Source organism: Panulirus ornatus, chromosome 25, assembly GCF_036320965.1.
Source record: "Panulirus ornatus isolate Po-2019 chromosome 25, ASM3632096v1, whole genome shotgun sequence".
Taxonomy (NCBI): Eukaryota; Metazoa; Arthropoda; class Malacostraca; order Decapoda; family Palinuridae; genus Panulirus; species Panulirus ornatus.
This window is the reverse complement of record NC_092248.1, coordinates 23,630,483-23,651,201: the sequence shown is the minus strand read 5'-3', so window position 1 is coordinate 23,651,201 and position 20,719 is coordinate 23,630,483. Positions and strand designations below refer to the sequence as shown.

At 43.1% G+C, this 20,719-nt stretch overlaps 1 protein-coding gene across 1 annotated transcript in view; it reads left to right on the top strand.

Moving 5' to 3' along the window:
* The first annotated feature begins 3,744 nt into the window (after nucleotides 1–3,744).
* The window catches only part of LOC139757335 (uncharacterized), a 49,353-nt gene continuing 32,378 nt past the window's right edge, over nucleotides 3,745–20,719 (top strand). The window contains exons 1-3 of the mRNA XM_071677758.1: nucleotides 3,745–3,937; nucleotides 7,506–7,587; nucleotides 18,991–19,165. Of these exons, the coding sequence (XP_071533859.1) occupies nucleotides 3,745–3,937; nucleotides 7,506–7,587; nucleotides 18,991–19,165 (450 nt within the window). The remainder of the gene's footprint in view (nucleotides 3,938–7,505; nucleotides 7,588–18,990; nucleotides 19,166–20,719) is intronic.

Genomic DNA, 20,719 nt, shown 5'->3' with positions numbered 1-20,719 from the left:
TTTGCCTTTGTTTTTACTGTCCGTATGATGCGTGTTTGTATTATCTCTGTTAATGTCTGCGTCGTGTGCAGCAGCGGGAGAGAGACGATTCTCCATCTGTTTTGGGTTCGCCGCCTTACTCTGACCCTCCCCGCACTGGACCCTACCAGAATCGTTCTTAAAAATTACCTGAGAGTTGACCTGTAGCTGTGCTAACCCGCTACTTGTATACTGCCAGAGTTGTCCCCAACTGACCCTACTTGACCTTTCTTTGCTAATTCCTCTGCCTGTGAGGTTACCGCTACTAGCCGAGGATCCCTACCGCCAAGGTCCCATCCATCCTCCACCAATACCTTGTTCCTCAGTTCTCGTACACACTCAGATCCCCCCCCCCCACACATACACACCCCGCCTCAACCTGCCCCCACAGCTACTCTCCGACCCTCTCCCTCTCTCCTACCTCTTCCGTTAGCTAGACCATGATTTGCTCTCACTATTCCATGTAAGTGAAGACCATCCCTAGTGTACAGAGATCTATCATGACTAAAATGGTCCCACAGGTCTATACTAAACACACTATCCTCCTCCCTACAGAGAGCTTCCATTCTTCTGTTTATCCCCAACATTCTACTGAGGGTACAGGAATCGACGTCATACCTTGGCAGCAATCACGATATTATGAGCTTCCTACGACCTTCCTTGAACTTGTTAATTAGTTCGCTATACCTTACTACTATTTCTTCCGATCTCCCATTAACTGCCTCGTTCGTCCCCAGCTGAACGAGAAAAATCACATCCTCTGGATTGTTTGAGACTATGTCGTCAAACTTATCTAGGACGTGTTCCATATTATCACCTGCATAACACAAGTTCTTCCTGCTTCTACCCTTAACGCAGAACTCCTGGTCCTGATGTCTGACTATAGATTCCCCGACCCGGATGATGCTACGACCATCCTTCATCCTCCAGTACACTAAACCTATTGTGAGTGGAGAGTTCGTTCGGTTGTTGGGTAATGTGACGACAAGTTTTCCTCGCAGGTTGGAAGGTGGAAGTATCTTCCAGCTTCATCTCTACGGTTGCTATCCTATTATCTAAACTATCTACCCTAGATGATATACCTGTGTCTGTTTCCTGGATCGCAACCGCTTTCACCGTTATGAACCCAGCTTCCTCTTCCCACCCATTCATCCTAACATCTAGTTTCCCCAAGGCTTCCCTGTTTTTCGTAACACCTTCCGAAAACCTATCAAATACGTCGCAGAACAAACAAGAAGTGTACTCGCCTTCATCTCTGAGTAGAAAATTCCTGGTGAACTTTCGATGGCGTCTAGGGCAGGCAACTCGAGAAGCTAGTGCCATATTCTAGGATTTTCACAAAGCTTTAGATAATTATACCGATTCAAAGAATTTCACAAAGATTCAATGGATTTCACCAAGATTTAAGTGAGTCACTAAACGGCACATAAAAAGACCTGTATGAAATTGGTTCGGCGAGCGCTTGAGTAGGGCACATCTGTCAGTTGCTACGGAAAAGGTTCCGGATGAATGGAAGTTTGCTAGTGTAACATTGATAATCCAAGAAGGTAATGAGTCATTGCCGGGAAATTATCGTCTGGTTAGCTTAACGTCTGTAGTTGGAAAACTTATGAAAACCATCACTTGAGACCATTTAGAGGACCATCACTTGACAACGATTCTTAGCATTGGTTTCGACGATACACTTCATGTCTGATGAATCTGCTTAAATTCATCAATAAGATGATAAACATGTATGAAGAAAGTAAGACAACTGATACCGTCTACCTAGATATTGAGAAAAGCATTCGATAAAGTTCCGCATCAAAGGTTACGAGTAAAATTAAGTCACATGGCATTGACTGGGCTGTACTTCGTTGGCTGAGAAATTGATTAACTGGCCGAAAATAGAGTTGTGATTAATGATCCGTCAGAATGGTTGCACGTAAAAAGTGGTGTGCCACAAGGATCAGTCTTGGGACCGGTTTTCTTTCTAATGTATATCAATGATCTTCATAATTTGCTGCACTGAAATATATAGAAATTTTGCAGATTATACTAAGCTGGGGAATAAATTCACAAATAAACTTAAATGTATGCAGCTTCAAAGTGACATAGGCAATATAACTGACTGGGCTCTTGAGTAGAAAGTGAATTTTGGTTCAGATTAGGGCAAATTATTTCATATCAGTAGTAAAAACGAAAAGGAAAGCAAGATATAGTATGAAATCCGTTGAACTGCAAAAGTAAAAGAGAAAAAAGACCTGACTGAAAACTAAGAAAGCAGTGCATAGAAACAGTAAAAAGAGCAAACAAGGTTCTTGGATTCATCGGTATGACTTTTGAATTTAAATCTAGAGAAATAATCTTTGATTTTTACATTTCTCTGGTGTATCCCCATCTTGAAAATTGTGTTCAGTTTGTGTCACCTTACTTGAAATAAGATAAATAGAATGGCACAGAGTCGAGATACGAGGATAGATCGTAAGCTGAGTGACAAATCCTATAACAGCCAACTAAACGACTTCAGTCTATCTAGCTTAGAAAAGTGGCGGCCAGAAGGAAAGTATTATTGATTATCAAAAGCTTTGATATTCTTGATCTCCCAAACACTTAAGCCTTGATTCGTCTAATCATAGTCATAACATCAGACTTTTTACCTCGAATTAGGTGAACTAAAATTTTCTTCAATTGCACTGTTATCAGAGCTGTTGTTATCACTACATATACGTTTAAGAACTGACTTCATTAATATCTTTCTTCAAGTCCATGACGAACATTATTTGTGCCTTCTTAGTCACATGAAGTATTTGTAAGCTTTTGTCTTTAATTCATTTGTATGCCTTTCTACTTTTACCACACAAGTCTGTGAGTTCTTGATATCTTCCGCCATCACAAACAACCTCGAAAGGACCTAGGTGTCTGTTGCTATTTGAATACTTTTGTATAAGAAAGGAGTTTATTGCACCTAACTCATCCTCCATCCCCCAGTATCAACCTTGCTACTCTTATGAGGCATTTGCGGTCATGCTGGTTAAGAAGGCTGTCAGCTTCCTCTCACCAGCACTGCAAATGGAAGGTCTTGCCCAGAACTGTAGAGGACCGATCCTGTGGTGTTGCGTCGGCCATCCGTATGATTTACCTTCTCTCGAGTCACTGATATTAACTTTACCCTCTTGAGAACCAGTGCCACCTGAACAACAGGAACGACCCTTGACCACGGCAGTGCGATCCCTGGGTAGGATGGCCTGACCTTGACCTGCCCTCTGATAGTTACAAAGGCCAAGCCATCATACCCAAGGATCTTACCGTCGTGCTCAAAGATTGTATCGTCGAGCTCAAGGGGTTAGGAAAACGGTTTGTGGTCTGCTGTACAAAAATGGTTCTTTTATTGGTATGACTATAACTGTACAGAGTGAGATGAGGGTAAGAGTTAGCACGGCAGGTGTGACTAGGAAGCTACCCAGGTGAAGTCTGCCGTTGGCCACCCGCTGCCATCTCTACGACGTGACATCTAGCACTGCTTTTCTAAACATCTGATCTCGCTCAGAAGAGGCCTTTGTTTGTTCAGCAGGGAAAGGTTTTACAACGACCACACAAGGTATGTTATTTGCCCAGATATAACAGTTGCTACACGTCTCCCGGTAGATCCTGCTGGTGAAGTGACAGTGCTACATCTCTCAAGACAGGTCCTACTGGAGGAGTGACAGTGCTACATATCTTCCGGCAGGTCCTGTTGAAGGAGTGATGGTGCTACAGTTCCAGAAGGATCGGGTGGCATCGAGCGACACAGTAGCGTGGTACAAGGGCCAGCTGGACCCTGACAGGAAGCTCCTCTCTGTCACTCTCTGCGCCAGGTTCTTCCTCTTCACCATCCACGGCTGGGCCACCTTCTTCGTCTTATCCAATGCCCAGGGCGAAGTGTCCATTCTTGAGGGAGGTGAGTATTATGGCAAAGTCAAGTTCTCCTTGTGTAGCTGTTGTACTTCTTTTACATTTTGTTACATTATTCAATAAGCACTCGATAAAGTTCCACATCAAACGTTAGTGACAAAAGTTATGTCACATGGTATTGATGGGGTTGTACTTGGGTGGTTATGAAACTCGTTGACTCTCAGTAAACAAAGAGTGGTAAATAATAATCAAACCTCAGAAAAGTTAAACGTAGCAAGTGGTGTGCCACAGGGATCAATCTTGGGACCGGTTTTCTTTCTCATTTATATCAACGACATTGATAATGGGCTGCATTGTGATATATCGAAATTCGCTGAGATACTAAGTAATTGTAAGTGTCAGATAGTAGGCGTTGAATTGGTGCACGGAGCCATCTTACAACCTCCTTGTTAGAATTGCTGGTCTTACGTTATGTCCTCATCAAAACGGGACTATCGGGCTAGTTCCGCTGTTATGCCTACTGAGGTTTCACTTTTCTTCATATAAGTTCTCTCGCCATCTCTTTTCTGTACAATCTATTTCTAAATGTGATCATGGTAGGGTCCATGAAATTTATGGCTCCTATTCCCCGGCATTATGAGTTGACTGACAACCTTCGGATTCCTGCCTGACTCTACTGCCAATGAGAGGTAGGGTTTAGATGGTGGTAGTACCAGCCCTGCCATACCTCTCCCTCTCTAGTAGACCTTCCTCTTTTTCTCCTCACTATGCCAGCATTCGTGGTCTCTTTAGTAACCTCTCTTCTGTTGAACACCATCTGTCTACCACCTTTCCTAATAATGATGTTCTCACTGGCCCTTTTCTCATTTCCTGTCATAATGCCCATTCACGATTCCAGGTTCAGAAGTGATGTTTGTGCTTATTCCAACGTCAACACGCCTCTGGCACGCCTCAAGGACCTTGAATCACAAAAGTTTGATGTAATCTGACTCATGGTCTGTCTTCCAACTATCACTGTTTCTATCTGTTTCACCTGCTGCTCTCGTAATTCTACAACCTTTACAACTTTCTTCGACTGTCTAAACTCCTATCATGAGTCCATGGCATCCTCTCACCCGCAAGCCAAGATCCTCTGCCTCGGGGATTTCAACGTTCACCATAGAATGGTTGAAATATCTTTGATACAGATGGTGGTATTGGTATGTGTAGGGGTGGGGGAGAGAGGATGAGGTCCTCACGTTCTCCATTCTCAATGATCCAGAGCAAATCATCTCCCACCTGATCCATATTCCTGACCGCTGTTATCCCTCAATACGACTCAGTGGTGTGTTGTTGTTTGAATTTTTTTGTATATCTATTCCTTCTCTGTCTTTGGTTTATCTTTCTCTTGTGTTAATGTAGAATGTTGTTATTCGGCTACTTATTTTCATTACTTTACCATTCCTTGTTTCTATTAAGCCAGCTGCTTCCGAAATGTATGGATTTTTGTATCATTAAAAGTGGACGGCAGACAATACTATTCCTATTTCATACTGGCTCTAACTCCATTCTCCATATCTCTTTCGTAACTATTTGCTTTCCCAAATTTGCTTCTATCGTCAACTGTTTGTTGTCCCACTGTTCAGTTTCTATTGTTAATTGTTTGTCACTCTGTTCTTCAGCTTCTATTGTTAAGTGTTCGTTTCTCTGTGTTATATTAATTCAGTTTCTACTATAATCTGTTCCTTCCCCATAACTCAGTTTCTACTGTTATCTCTTCCTTCCCCATAATTCAGTTTCTACTGATATCTGTTCGTTCCCCATAATTCAGTTTCTACTGATATCTGTTCGTTCCTCATAATTCAGTTTCTACTGTTATCTGTTCGTTCCCCCATAATTCAGTTTCTACTGTTATCTGTTCCATAACTCAGTTTCTACTGTTATCTGTTCGTTCCCCATAATTCAGTTTCTACTGTTATCTGTTCGTTCATCATAATTCAGTTTCTACTGTTATCTGTTCGTTTTCTCAAAGTTTAGTAATAATATTATCCGTTTGTTTTCCCGCTCTGTCGTCTCTATCATTAATTCTTCGTTTCCCCATTGTATATTTTCTCCTGTTAACTGCTCCTCTCCCCGCACATCTGTCTCTGTTCTTACGTGTTCCTTACCCCGTAATTCCTTTTATACTGTAAACTTACAGTATGTTTTCCTCAGAGTTCAGTTTGTATTCTTTTACTATTTGTTAACCCATAGTTCATTTTCTATGGTTTACTGTTTCTATTGCCTTACTTCATTTTATATTATTTACTGTTAATCACCCCATGACTCATTTTCTTTCATCATCTGTTCTTTACTACGTAGTTCAGGTTATAGTCTTGATTAACTGTTCATTTGGACATAGTTTAGTGTCTGTTGGTGACCGCTCGTTACCCCACAACGCAGTTTCTATTCAAGCTGTTCATTACCCCATATTTCAGTTTCTATTGTAAACTGTTTATTACCCTATAGTTCACTCTCTATTGTTAAGTATTCATTAGCGCATAGTTCAGTTTCTATTGTTAACTATTTGTTACCGGATAGTTCAATTTCTATTAACTTATCTTCGTCCTATAGTTTAGCTTTGAGTTTTAACTGTTCATTACCTAATAGTTCAATTTCTGTTGCTAGTTGTTCTCTGTACAAAAGATTAGCCTAGTTACCCACCATAAGGCAGATTTGTTAATGTGGTTACCCACCACACAGGTCTGTGGACTAACCCACCACACAGGTCTGTGGACTAACCCACCACACACGTCTGTGGACTAACCCACCACACAGGTCTATGTACTAACCAACCACACAGGTCTGTGTACTAACCTACCACACAGGTCTGTGTACTAACCCACCACACAGGTCTGTGGACTAACCCACCACGCAGGTCTGTGTACTAACCCACCACACAGGTCTGTGGACTAACCCACCACGCAGGTCTGTGTACTAACCCACCACACAGGTCTGTGGACTAACCCACCACACAGGTCTGTGGACTAACCCACCACACAGGTCTGTGGACTAACCCACCACACAGGTCTGTGTACTAACCCACCACGCAGGTCTGTGTATTAACCCACCACGCAGGTCTGTGTACTAACCCACCACGCAGGTCTGTGTACTAACCCACCACGCAGGTCTGTGTACTAAACCACCGCACAGGTCTCTGTATTTAAAATGCGAGATATCAGGGGTTTCAAGACGTTTTTTGCAAAAAAAAAAAAAGATGAAACAGCATTTAGCTCCTCACATATTTATCTAAGTCTCTCCATCACATTTCCCTCTGATTATTTCTCAACTTTACTGTCTGATCGTTGACCAGGAGTTAACCACTAAACTAATAAATTAGTCTAGGGTGATGTTTTGTCTTTGATTATTCTTTGTATTTCTGTGGACAATCTGCCCATCGTGTCTAACCTCCTTCAAAACGAAGATGTATGTCTAATATTACTAGACTGAATGTCTATTGTCGCCTCCTTACCCATTAAGTTATAGATCTCATGGCTATGTTCTTCATGAAAGGTTTGTGTTTTAAGAACATTAATGAGAGCAATAGGAAGCCACCCAGAGAGGACAAGTGGTAACGTATAGTCCCTTCTCCTCAGACGTGTGGGTGGAGCGCGTCAGGCCAGTCCTCGCAAGGAATTGGAACTTCCAGATCCTCAAGGATAAGCTTTGGCTATACAGGTGGGTGTCCCAGCTGCTGACTGTACAGGTGGGTGTCCCAGCTGCTGACTGTACAGGTGGGTGTCCCAGCTGCTGGCTGTACAGGTGGGTGTCCCAGCTGCTTACTGTACAGGTGGGTGTCCCAGCTGCTGACTGTACAGGTGGGTGTCCCAGCTGCTGACTGTACAGGTGGGTGTCCCAGCTGCTGACTGTACAGGTGGGTGTCGTAGCTGCTGGCTGTGAAGGTGGGTGTCCCAGCTGCTGACTGTACAGGTGGGTGTCCCAGCTGTTGGCTGTGAAGGTGGGTGTCCCAGCTGCTGACTGTACAGGTGGGTGTCCCAGCTGCTGGCTGTGTAGGTGGGTGTCCCAGCTGCTGGCTGTGTAGGTAAGTGTTCAAATCACAGAGGCATAAGTTTGTTGAGTATTCCAGAGAAATTATACAGAACGTTATTGACTGAGAGGGTGAAGGAATATACAGAGAACGAGACTGGGGTAGAGCGGTGTGGTTTCTGAAGTGGTGGAGAACGTATGGATCAGGTGTTTGTTTTGAAGGATGTATGTGAAAAATACTTAGAAAAACAGATAGATTTGTATGTAGCATTTATGGATCTGGATAAGGCATGTGGTAGGGTTGATATACATACTTTGTGGAAGGTTGTGAGAGTATATGGTGTGGGAGGTAAGTCGCAAGAAGTAGTGAAAGGTTTTTGCCAAGGATGTAAGGCAGGTGTAGGAGTAGGTAGAGAGCAGAGTGACTGGTTCCCAGTGAATGTCGGTTTGCGGCAGGGGTGTGTGTTGTCCCTGTGGTTGTTTAATTTGATCATGAATGGGGTGGTTAGGGTGGTAAATGCAACAGTTTTGGAGAGAGGGACGTGTATACAGTCTTTTGTGGATGAGAGGGCCTGGGAAGTGAGTCATTTGTTGTTCGCCGATGATACAGCTCTAGTTGCTGATTCGTGTGAGAAACTGCAGAAGCTGGTGACTGAATTTGAAAAAGTTATTGAAACGAGAAAGTTGAGAGTAAATGTGAATAAGAGCAAGGTTATTAAGTTCAGTGAGGTTGAGGGACAAGTTAATTGGGATGTATGTTTGAGTAGAGAAAAACTGGGGATAGTGAAGTGTTCTAGATATCTGGAAGTGGATTTAGCAGCGGATGGAACCATGGAAGCAGAAGGGAGTCACAGGGTTGGGGAGGGAAAGAAGGTTCTGGGATGGATGAAGAATGTGTGGAACGAGAGAATGTTATCTCGCAGAGCAAAAATAGGTATAGGAAATAATGAATATAGCTCTCAGTGCGTGATCCTTTTGCAAAATTGTCTGTAGTTATGTCTGTTATTAAGAGCACTGCGGATATGTGATCCCATTGGCAAGGCAGATGAATGTAGTCATAAAAGACGCATCTTTAGTCAGTTACATTATCAAAATTGGTTTTTAAATGAAACTTTCTGGAAAAATAGAGACATTTTATGCTTCTTGTAATAAACATGTGACAAATAAGGCTCAGGCAAAAATTTAGTGTTGCCCTATTCTCACAACAGCTAATTTAAGAAATTTCCAAAAAAACAGTTCTTATAATGTTTCTTTCTAGTAATATAATACCATCAGCAATACCTTAGAAAAGAGTAGGCCAAATTATGCAACAAATGGTAGTGTTTACACCGTTCAATGCAAGGCATGTAAATTTATCTATGTAGGCTTGACCGGTAACACTGAAACGGAGAGGCGTCATTGGCTTCAGAAGTCAGTGCGGATGGATGACGAAAAAATGCGATCGCTAAACATTGTCATAAAAATTGATCACCCAATAGATCTTGAAAATCCCGTTATTTTAAACCCCTCTGCTGATTATGCCATATATCACTGAATATGTCTTAATTGCTAATACTAAAAGCTTCTCTTTGTCCCCAGGTAAATTTAAAGCCCATCTAAGCATTAACCAATTCATTATGAGAGTTTTGAAAAGAAAACTCAAAAACGTGTGCCACATGCATAGAAAAATTACATGTTCGATAAAAGTGTATGAACTGCTATTGAAGTGCGATTTCACCTTAATTTTATTTATTTATTTATTAAACTTCGTCTCCCGCGTTAGCGAGGTAGCGCAAGGAAACAGACGAAAGAATGGCCCAACCCACCCACATACACATGTATATACATATAAGTCCACACACAGCACATATGCATATCTATACATCTCAACGTATACATATATATACACACACAAACATATACATATATAAACATGTACATAATTCATACTGTCTGCCCTTATTCATCCCCGTCGCCATCACGCCACACATGAAATGGAAACCCTCTTCCCCTGCATGTGAGCGAGGTAGCGCTAGGAAAAGACAACAAAGGCCACAATCGTTCACACTCAGTCTCCAGCTGACATGTATAATTCATCGAAACCACAGCTCCCTTTCCACATCCAGGCCTCGCAAAAATTTCCATGGTTTACCCCAGACGCTTCACATGCCCTGGGTTAATCCACTGACAAGCACATCGACGGCGGTACACCACATCGTTCCAATTCACTCTATTCCTTGCACGCCTTTCACCCTCCTACATATTCAGACCCTGATCACTCGAAATCTTTTTCATTCTAACTTTCCACCTCCAATTTGGTCTCCCACTTCTCCTCGTTCCCTCCACCTCTGACACATATATCCTCTTGGTCAATCTTTCCTCACTCATTCTCTCCATGTGACCAAACCATTTCAAAACACCCTCCTCTGTTCTTTCAGCCACACTCTTTATATTACCACACATCTCTCTAACCCTTTCATTACTTTATCGATCAAACCACCTCACACCACATATTGTCCTCAAACATCGCATTTCCAACACATCCACCCTCCTCCGCACAACTCTATCTATAGCCCACGCCTCGCAACCATATAACATTATTGAAACCACTATTCCTTCAAACATACTCATTTTTGCTTTCTAAGATAACGTTCTCGACTTCCACACATTCTTCAACTCTCCCATAACCTTTGCCCTCTCTCCTACCCTATGATTCACTTCCGCTTCAATAGTTCCATCCGTTACGAAATCCACTCCCAGATATATAAAATACTTTACCTCCTCCATATATATATATATATATATATATATATATATATATATATATATATATATATATATATATATATATATATATATATATATATATATATATATATATATATATATATATATATATATATATATATATATATTTTTTTTTTTTTTTTTTTTTTTATACTTTGTCGCTGTCTCCCGCGTTTGCGAGGTAGCGCAAGGAAACAGACGAAAGAAACGGCCCCACCCCCCCCCCCCCATACACATGTACATACACACGTCCACACACGCAAATATACATACCTACACCGCTTTCCATGGTTTACCCCAGACGCTTCACATGCCTTGGTTCAATCCACTGACAGCACGTCAACCCCTGTATACCACATCGCTCCAATTCACTCTATTCCTTGCCCTCCTTTCACCCTCCTGCATGTTCAGGCCCCGATCACACAAAATCTTTTTCACTCCATCTTTCCACCTCCAATTTGGTCTCCCTCTTCTCCTCGTTCCCTCCACCTCCGACACATATATCCTCTTGGTCAATCTTTCCTCACTCATTCTCTCCATGTGCCCAAACCATTTCAAAAAACCCTCTTCTCCTCTCTCAACCACGCTCTTTTTATTTCCACACATCTCTCTTACCCTTACGTTACTTACTCGATCAAACCACCTCACACCACACATTGTCCTCAAACATCTCATTTCCAGCACATCCATCCTCCTGCGCACAACTCTATCCATAGCCCACGCCTCGCAACCATACAGCATTGTTGGAACCACTATTCCTTCAAACATACCCATTTTTGCTTTCCGAGATAATGTTCTCGACTTCCACACATTTTTCAAGGCTCCCAAAATTTTCGCCCCCTCCCCCACCCTATGATCCACTTCCGCTTCCATGGTTCCATCCGCTGACAGATCCACTCCCAGATATCTAAAACACTTCACTTCCTCCAGTTTTTCTCCATTCAAACTCACCTCCCAATTGACTTGACCCTCAACCCTACTGTACCTAATAACCTTGCTCTTATTCACATTTACTCTTAACTTTCTTCTTCCACACACTTTACCAAACTCAGTCACCAGCTTCTGCAGTTTCTCACATGAATCAGCCACCAGCGCTGTATCATCAGCGAACAACAACTGACTCACTTCCCAAGCTCTCTCATCCCCCACAGACTTCATACTTGCCCCTCTTTCCAGGACTCTTGCATTTACCTCCCTAACAACCCCATCCATAAACAAATTAAACAACCATGGAGACATCACACACCCCTGCCGCAAACCTACATTCACTGAGAACCAATCACTTTCCTCTCTTCCTACACGTACACATGCCTTACATCCTCGATAAAAACTTTTCACTGCTTCTAACAACTTGCCTCCCACACCATATATTCTTAATACCTTCCACAGAGCATCTCTATCAACTCTATCATATGCCTTCTCCAGATCCATAAATGCTACATACAAATCCATTTGCTTTTCTAAGTATTTCTCACATACATTCTTCAAAGCAAACACCTGATCCACACATCCTCTACCACTTCTGAAACCGCACTGCTCTTCCCCAATCTGATGCTCTGTACATGCCTTCACCCTCTCAATCAATACCCTCCCATATAATTTACCAGGAATACTCAACAAACTTATACCTCTGTAATTTGAGCACTCACTCTTATCCCCTTTGCCTTTGTACAATGGCACTATGCACGCATTCCGCCAATCCTCAGGCACCTCACCATGAGTCATACATACATTAAATAACCTTACCAACCAGTCAACAATACAGTCACCCCCTTTTTTAATAAATTCCACTGCAATACCATCCAATCCTGCTGCCTTGCCGGCTTTCATCTTCCGCAAAGCTTTTACTACCTCTTCTCTGTTTACCAAATCATTTTCCCTAACCCTCTCACTTTGCACACCACCTCGACCAAAACACCCTATATCTGCCACTCTGTCATCAGACACATTCAACAAACCTTCAAAATACTCATTCCATCTCCTTCTCACATCACCACTACTTGTTATCACCTCCCCATTTACGCCCTTCACTGAAGTTCCCATTTGCTCCCTTGTCTTACGCACCCTATTTACCTCCTTCCAGAACATCTTTTTATTCTCCCTAAAATTTACTGATAGTCTCTCACCCCAACTCTCATTTGCCCTTTTTTTTCACCTCTTGCACCTTTCTCTTGACCTCCTGTCTCTTTCTTTTATACTTCTCCCACTCAATTGCATTTTTTCCCTGCACAAATCGTCCAAATGCCTCTCTCTTCTCTTTCACTAATACTCTTACTTCTTCATCCCACCACTCACTACCCTTTCTAAACAGCCCACCTCCCACTCTTCTCATGCCACAAGCATCTTTTGCGCAATCCATCACTGATTCCCTAAATACATCCCATTCCTCCCCCACTCCCCTTACTTCCATTGTTCTCACCTTTTTCCATTCTGTACACAGTCTCTCCTGGTACTTCCCCACACACGTCTCCTTCTCAAGCTCACTTACTCTCACCACCATCTTCACCCCAACATTCACTCCTCTTTTCTGAAAACCCATACTAATCTTCACCTTAGCCTCCACAAGATAATGATCAGACATCCCTCCAGTTGCACCTCTCAGCACATTAACATCCAAAAGTCTCTCTTTCGCACGCCTGTCAATTAACACGTAATCCAATAACGCTCTCTTGCCATCTCTCCTACTTACATAAGTATACTTATGTATATCTCGCTTTTTAAACCAGGTATTCCCAATCATCAGTCCTTTTTCAGCACATAAATCTACAAGCTCTTCACCATTTCCATTTACAACACTGAACACCCCATGCATACCAATTATTCCCTCAACTGCCACATTACTCACCTTTGCATTCAAATCACCCATCACTATAACCCGGTCTCGTGCATCAAAACCGCTAACACACTCATTCACCTGCTCCCAAAACACTTGCCTCTCATGATCTTTCTTCTCATGCCCAGGTGCATATGCACCAATAATCACCCACCTCTCTCCATCAACTTTCAATTTTACCCATATTAATCGAGAATTTACTTTCTTACATTCTATCACATACTCCCACAACTCCTGTTTCAGGAGTATTGCTACTCCTTCCCTTGCTCTTGTCCTCTCACTAACCCCTGACTTCACTCCCCAGACATTTCCAAACCACTCTTCCCCTTTGCCCTTGAGCTTCGTTTCACTCAGAGCCAAAACATCCAGGTTCCTTTCCTCAAACATACTACCTATCTCTCCTTTTTTCACATCTTGGTTACATCCACACACATTTAGGCACCCCACTCTGAGCCTAAATGTGGACTTGTATGTATATATATATATATATATATATATATATATATATATATATATATATATATATATATATATATATATATATATATATATATATATATATATATACATATATATATATATATATATATATATATATATATATATATATATATATATATATATATTTTTTTTTTTTTTCTTTTTTTTTCATACTATTCGCCATTTCCCACGTTTGCGAGGTGGCGCAAGGAAACGGACGAAAGAAATTGCTTAAACCACCCCATACACAATGTATATACATACAAGTCCACACACGCAAATATACATACCTATACATCTCAATGCGCACAATTCACACTGTCTCCCTTTATTCATTCCCATCGCCACCTCGCCACACATGGAATACCTTCCCCCTCCCCCTTCATGTGTGCGAGGTAGCGCTAGGAAAAGACAACGAAGGCCCCATTCGTTCACACTCAGTCTCTACCTGTCATGAAATAATGCCCGAAACCACAGCTCCCTTTCCACATCCAGGCCCCACACAACTTTCCATGGTTTACCACAGACGCTTCACATGCCCTGATTCAATCCACTGACAGCACGTCAACCCGGTATACCATATCGATCCAATTCACTCTATTCCTTGCCCGCCTTTCACCCTCCTGCATGTTCAGGCCCCGATCACTCAAAATCTTTTTCACTCCATCTTTCCAACTACAATTCGGTCTCCCACTTCTCCTCGTTCCCTCCAACTCCGACACATATATCCTCTTGGTCAATCTTTCCTCACTCATTCTCTCCATGTGCCCAAACCATTTCAAAACACCCTCTTCTGCTCTCTCAACCACGCTCATTTTATTTCCACACATCTCTCTTACCCTTACATTACGTACTCGATCAAACCACCTCACACCACACATTGTCCTCAAACATCTCATTTCCAGCACATCCACCCTCCTGCGCACATCTGTATCCATAGCCCACGCCTCGCAACCACACAACATTGTTGGAACCACTATTCCTTCAAACATACCCATTTTTGCTTTCCGAGATAATGTTCTCGACTTCCATACATTCTTCAAGGCTCCCAGGATTTTCGCCCCCTCCCCCACCCTTTGATTCACTTCCGCTTCCATGGTTCCATCCGCTGCCAGATCCACTCCCAGATATCTAAAACACTTTACTTCCTCCAGTTATTCTCCATTCAAACTTACCTCCCAATTGACTTGACCCTCAACCCTACTGTACCTGATAACCTTGCTCTTATTCACATTTACTCTTAATTTTCTTCTTTCACACACTTTATCAAACTCAGTCACCAGCTTCTGCAGTTTCTCACATGAATCAGCCACCAGCGCTGCATCATCAGGGAACAACAACTGACTCACTTACCAAGCTCTCTCATCCACAACAGACTTCATACTTGCCCCTCTTTCCAAAACTCTTGCATTCACCTCCCTACCAACCCCATCCATAAACAAATCAAACAACCATGGAGACATCACACACCCCTGCCGCAAAACTACATTCACTGAGAACCAATCACTTTCCTCTCTTCCTACACGTACACATGCCTTACATCCTCGATAAAAACTTTTCACTGCTTCTAACAACTTGCCTCCCACAACATATATTCTTAATACCTTCCACAGAGCATCTCTCTCAACTCTATCATGTGCCTTTTCCAGATCCATAAATGCTACATACAAATCCATTTGCTTTTCTAAGTATTGCTCACATACATTCTTCAAAGCAAACTCGTGATCCACACATCCTCTACCACTTCTGAAACCACACTGCTCTTCCCCAATCTGATGCTCTGTACATGCCTTCACCCTCTCAATCAATACCCTCCCATATAATTTACCAGGAATACTTGGTAAACAGAGAAGAGGTAGTAAAAGCTTTGCGGAAGATGAAAGCCGGCAAGGCAGCAGGTTTGGATGGTATTGCAGTGGAATTTATTAAAAAAGGGAGTGACTTTATTATTGACTGGTTGGTAAGGTTATTTAATGTATGTATGACTCATTGTAAGGTGCCTGAGGATTGGCGGAATGCGTGCATAGTGCCATTGTACAAAGGCAAAGGGGATAAGAGTGAGTGCTCAAATTACAGAGGTATAAGTTTGTTGAGTATTCCTGGTAAATTATATGGGAGGGTATTGATTGAGAGGGTGAAGGCATGTACAGAGCATCAGATTGGGGAAGAGCAGTGTGGTTTCAGAAGTGGTAGAGGATGTGTGGATCAGGTGTTTGCTTTGAAGAATGTATGTGAGAAATACTTAGAAAAGCAAATGGATTTGTATGTAGCATTTATGGATCTGGAGAAGTCATATGATAGAGTTGATAGAGATGCTCTGTGGAAGGTATTAAGAATATATGGTGTGGGAGGCAAGTTGTTAGAAGCAGTGAAAAGTTTTTATCGAGGATGTATGGCATGTGTACGTGTAGGAAGAGAGGAAAGTGATTGGCTCCCAGTGAATGTAGGTTTGCGGCAGGGGTGTGTGATGTCTCCATGGTTGTTTAATTTGTTTATGGATGGGGTTGTTAGGGAGGTAAATGCAAGAGTTTTGGAAAGAGGGGCAAGTATGAAGTCTGTTGGGGATGAGAGAGCTTGGGAAGTGAGTCAGTTGTTGTTCGCTGATGATACAGCGCTGGTGGCTGATTCATGTGAGAAACTGCAGAAGCTGGTGACTGAGTTTGGTAAAGTGTGTGAAAGAAGAAAGTTAAGAGTAAATGTGAATAAGAGCAAGGTTATTAGGTACAGTAGGGTTGAGGGTCAAGTCAATTGGGAGGTAAGTTTGAATGGAGAAAAACTGGAGGAAGTAAAGTGTTTTAGATATCTGGGAGTGGATCTGGCAGCGGATGGAACCATGGAAGCGGAAGTGGATCATAGGGTGGGGGAGGGGGCGGAAATCCTGGGAGCCTTGAAGAATGTGTGGAAGTCGAGAACATTATCTCGGAAAGCAAAAATGGGTATGTTTGAAGGAATAGTGGTTCCAACAATGTTGTATGGTTGCGAGGCGTGGGCTATGGATAGAGTTGTGCGCAGGAGGATGGATGTGCTGGAAATGAGATGTTTGAGGTCAATGTGTGGTGTGAGGTGGTTTACTACTTCTGAAACCAAACTGCTCTTCCCCAATCTGCTGTTTTGTACATGCCTTTACCCTTTCAATCAATACCTTACCATGTAATTTCCAGGAATACTCAACAAGCTTATACCTCTGTAATTTGAACATTCATTTTTATCCCCTTTGCCTTTGTACATTGGCACTATGCATGCATTCTTCCAATCCTGAGGCCCTTCACCATGATCCATACATACAGTGAATATCCTTACCAACCAATCTGCTGTAATACCATCCAAATCCGCCGTCTTGCCAGTTTGTATCTTCCGCATAGCTTTCACTACCTCTTCCCTGTTCACGAAACCATTTTCCCTGACCCTCTCGTTTCGCACACCACCCCGACCAAAGCAAACTATATCTGCCACTGTATCATCAAACACATTCAAGAAACCTTTAAAATATTCACTCAGTCTCCTTCTCACTTCATCACTAACTGATTATTACCTACCTATTTGACCCCTTACAGATATTCCCCTTTGTTCCCTTGTCTTACACATTATATCTCTCTAAAATTTATCGTTTCTCACCCCAACTCTCATTTGCCATCTTTTTCACCCCTTGCACCTTTCTCTTGACTTCCTGCAGCTCTCCTTTATACATCTCCAAGTCATTTGCACTACTTATCTGTAAAGTTCGTCCAAATGCCTCTCTTTTCTCTTTCACTTTCTTACCACTTTATCCCACCAATTATTCCCATTTCTAATCTGCCCACCTCCCACCTTTCTCATGAAAGATGCATCTTTTGTGCAAACCGTCACTGCTTCCCTAAATACATCCCATTCCTCCCCCACTCTCCTTACGCCATTTGCTCCCATTTTTTGCCATTCTGCACTCAATCTTTCGTGGTACTTCCTCATACACGTCTCTTTTCCAAGCTCACTTACTCTCACCACTCTCTTTTCTTCAACATTCTCTCTTCTTTTCTGAAAATCTGTACAAACCTTCACTTTCGCCTCCACAAGAAGTAATCAGACATCCCTCCGGATGCCCCTTTCAGTTTCTCTTTCACACGTCCATCAATTAACACGTAATTCAATAACGTCTCTGGCCATTTCTCCTATTCACATACGTATATCTCTCTTTTTAAACCCAGTATTCCCAATCACCAGTCCATTTTTAGCACACAAATCCACAAGCTCTTCATCATTTCCATTTACAACACTGAACACCCCATTTACACCAATTGTACCCTCAGCTGCCACATTACTCACCTTTGCTTTCAAATCACCCATCACTATAACCCGGTCTCGCGTCTCAAAGCTGCTAACACACTCACTCAGCTGCTCCCACAACACTTGCCCCATGAACCACTTACTGAAAGAGTACTGGTGTTATTCCAGGACCCCCTTATCGAGGATATCCTAGGTATACCCGCAAGATGCGTTTTGCAGAAGAACGTCCAGGTCCAATTTCCATTAGTAAGAAAATGATGGATTATTTGGATGGAAAAGTTCCTTAATAAGACTGTGTTCCTTTTCGTTGATAGATGATGGTCTACACAATATCTTGAAAAATAGAATTACGTGTAATATGATTTTTTCTATTACTAATCTGACTTGGTTATAATCACTAAATATACAACCATTGCAGTATAGATAGTGAAAATGTAATGTTTGATACAGAGAACCTAACGTTGAAATTGAAATAAATTAATACAAACATTTTCAATGACTTCCTGTTGGTAGCAGGGAACCTGATCGCTAAAAGTCATCGTCCAAGTCATGTCTTCCTGGATTTGTTAATTCCTGCATCCAGTTGTCATGCTGTTTTCATATTAGCCAAACAGTCAGAAGAATTGCCGAAGGCAAGCATCCTGTTCTCTAGTTCATCACCTGTAATGGTGCATGCCTATACAAACACACAAAAAAGAAACGAGATTTTCCTTCCACATAAAACACAAGGGAACAGATGATACTCTCACCTGCAGATGGCACCACCTGTGCTTCACCTACGACCACCAGCGGCACTTGATCAGCACCTACGTGGACGGACGACTCAACAATCACCAGGAGTATGACGTCGGCCGACACATGTCTGGGGACAGGGCCAAGCTGGGCCAAGGCGCAGAGATACAGCGCAGCCTCAGCGGTGACCTCACACAGGTAAGGTTCGTCAGTGGTGACCTCACACAGGTAAGATTCGTCAGTGGTGACCTCACGCAGGTAAGGTTCGTCAGTGGTGACCTCACACAGGTAAGGCTCGTCAGTGGTGACCTCACGCAGGTAAGGTTCGTCAGTGGTGACCTCACGCAGGTAAGATTCGTTAGTGGTGACCTCACACAGGTAAGGTTCGTCAGTGGTGACCTCACGCAGGTAAGGTTCGTCAGTGGTGACCTCACGCAGGTAAGATTCGTTAGTGGTGACCTCACACAGGTAAGGTTCGTCAGTGGTGACCTCACGCAGGTAAGGTTCGTCAGTGGTGACCTCACGCAGGTAAGGTTCGTCAGTGGTGACCTCACACAGGTAAGGTTCGTCAGTGGTGACCTCACGCAGGTAAGGTTCGTCAGTGGTGACCTCACACAGGTAAGGCTCGTCAGTGGTGACCTCACGCAGGTAAGGTTCGTCAGTGGTGACCTCACGCAGGTAAGATTCGTTAGTGGTGACCTCACACAGGTACGGTTCGTCAGTGGTGACCTCACACAGGTACGGTTCGTCAGTGGTGACCTCACGCAGATAAGGTTCACCAGTGGTGACCTCACGCAGGTAAGGTTCCTTAGTGGTGACCTCACGCAGGAAAGGTTCGGAAGTGGTGACCTAACGCAGGTAAGGTTCGTCTGTGGAGACTTCACGCAGGTGAAGTTCGACAGTGTGACCTCACGCAGGTAGGATTCATCAGTAGTGATCTTCCACAGATATGGTTGGTCAATGGTGACCTCACGCAGTTAAGGTTCGTTATTGATCTCACGCAGGTAAAGTTCGTCAGTGGTGACTTCACGCAGGTAATGTTCTTCAGTGGTGACCTCACGCAGGTAAGGTTAGTTAATGGTGACCTCACACAGGTAAGGTTTATCAGTGGTGACCTCACGCGGGTAAGGTTCATCAGTGGTGACCTCAGGCAGGTAAGGTTCTTCAGTGGTGACCTCAAGCAGGGAATGTTCGTCAGTGGTGACCTCACACTGGTAAGGTCAGTGGTGACCTTACGCACGTAATGTTCGTCAGTGGTGACCTCACACTGGTAAGGTTCGTCAGTGGTGACCTCACGCTGGTAAGGTTTGTCAGTGGTGACCTCACACAGCTAAGATTTGTCAGTAGTGACCTCACACAGGTAAAGTTCACCTGTGGCGACCTCACACTGGTAAGGTCAGTGGTGACCTTACGCACGTAATGTTCGTCAGTGGTGACCTCAAGCAGGTAAGGTTAGTCAATGGTGAACCCACACAGATAAGATTAATCAGTGGTGACCTCGCGCAGGTATGTTTCGTCAGTGGTGACCTCACGCAGACAAGGTTCTTCGGTAGTGTCCTCACACAGGTAAGCTTCGACAGTGGTGACCTCACAGGGGAAAGGTTCGTCAGTGGTGACCTCACGCAGGTAATGTTCGTCAGTGGTGACCTCACGCAGGTAATGTTCGTCAGTGGTGACCTCACGCAGGTAAGGTTCGTCAATGGTGACCTCACACAGATAAGATTCAATAGTGGTGACCTCACGCAGGTAGGT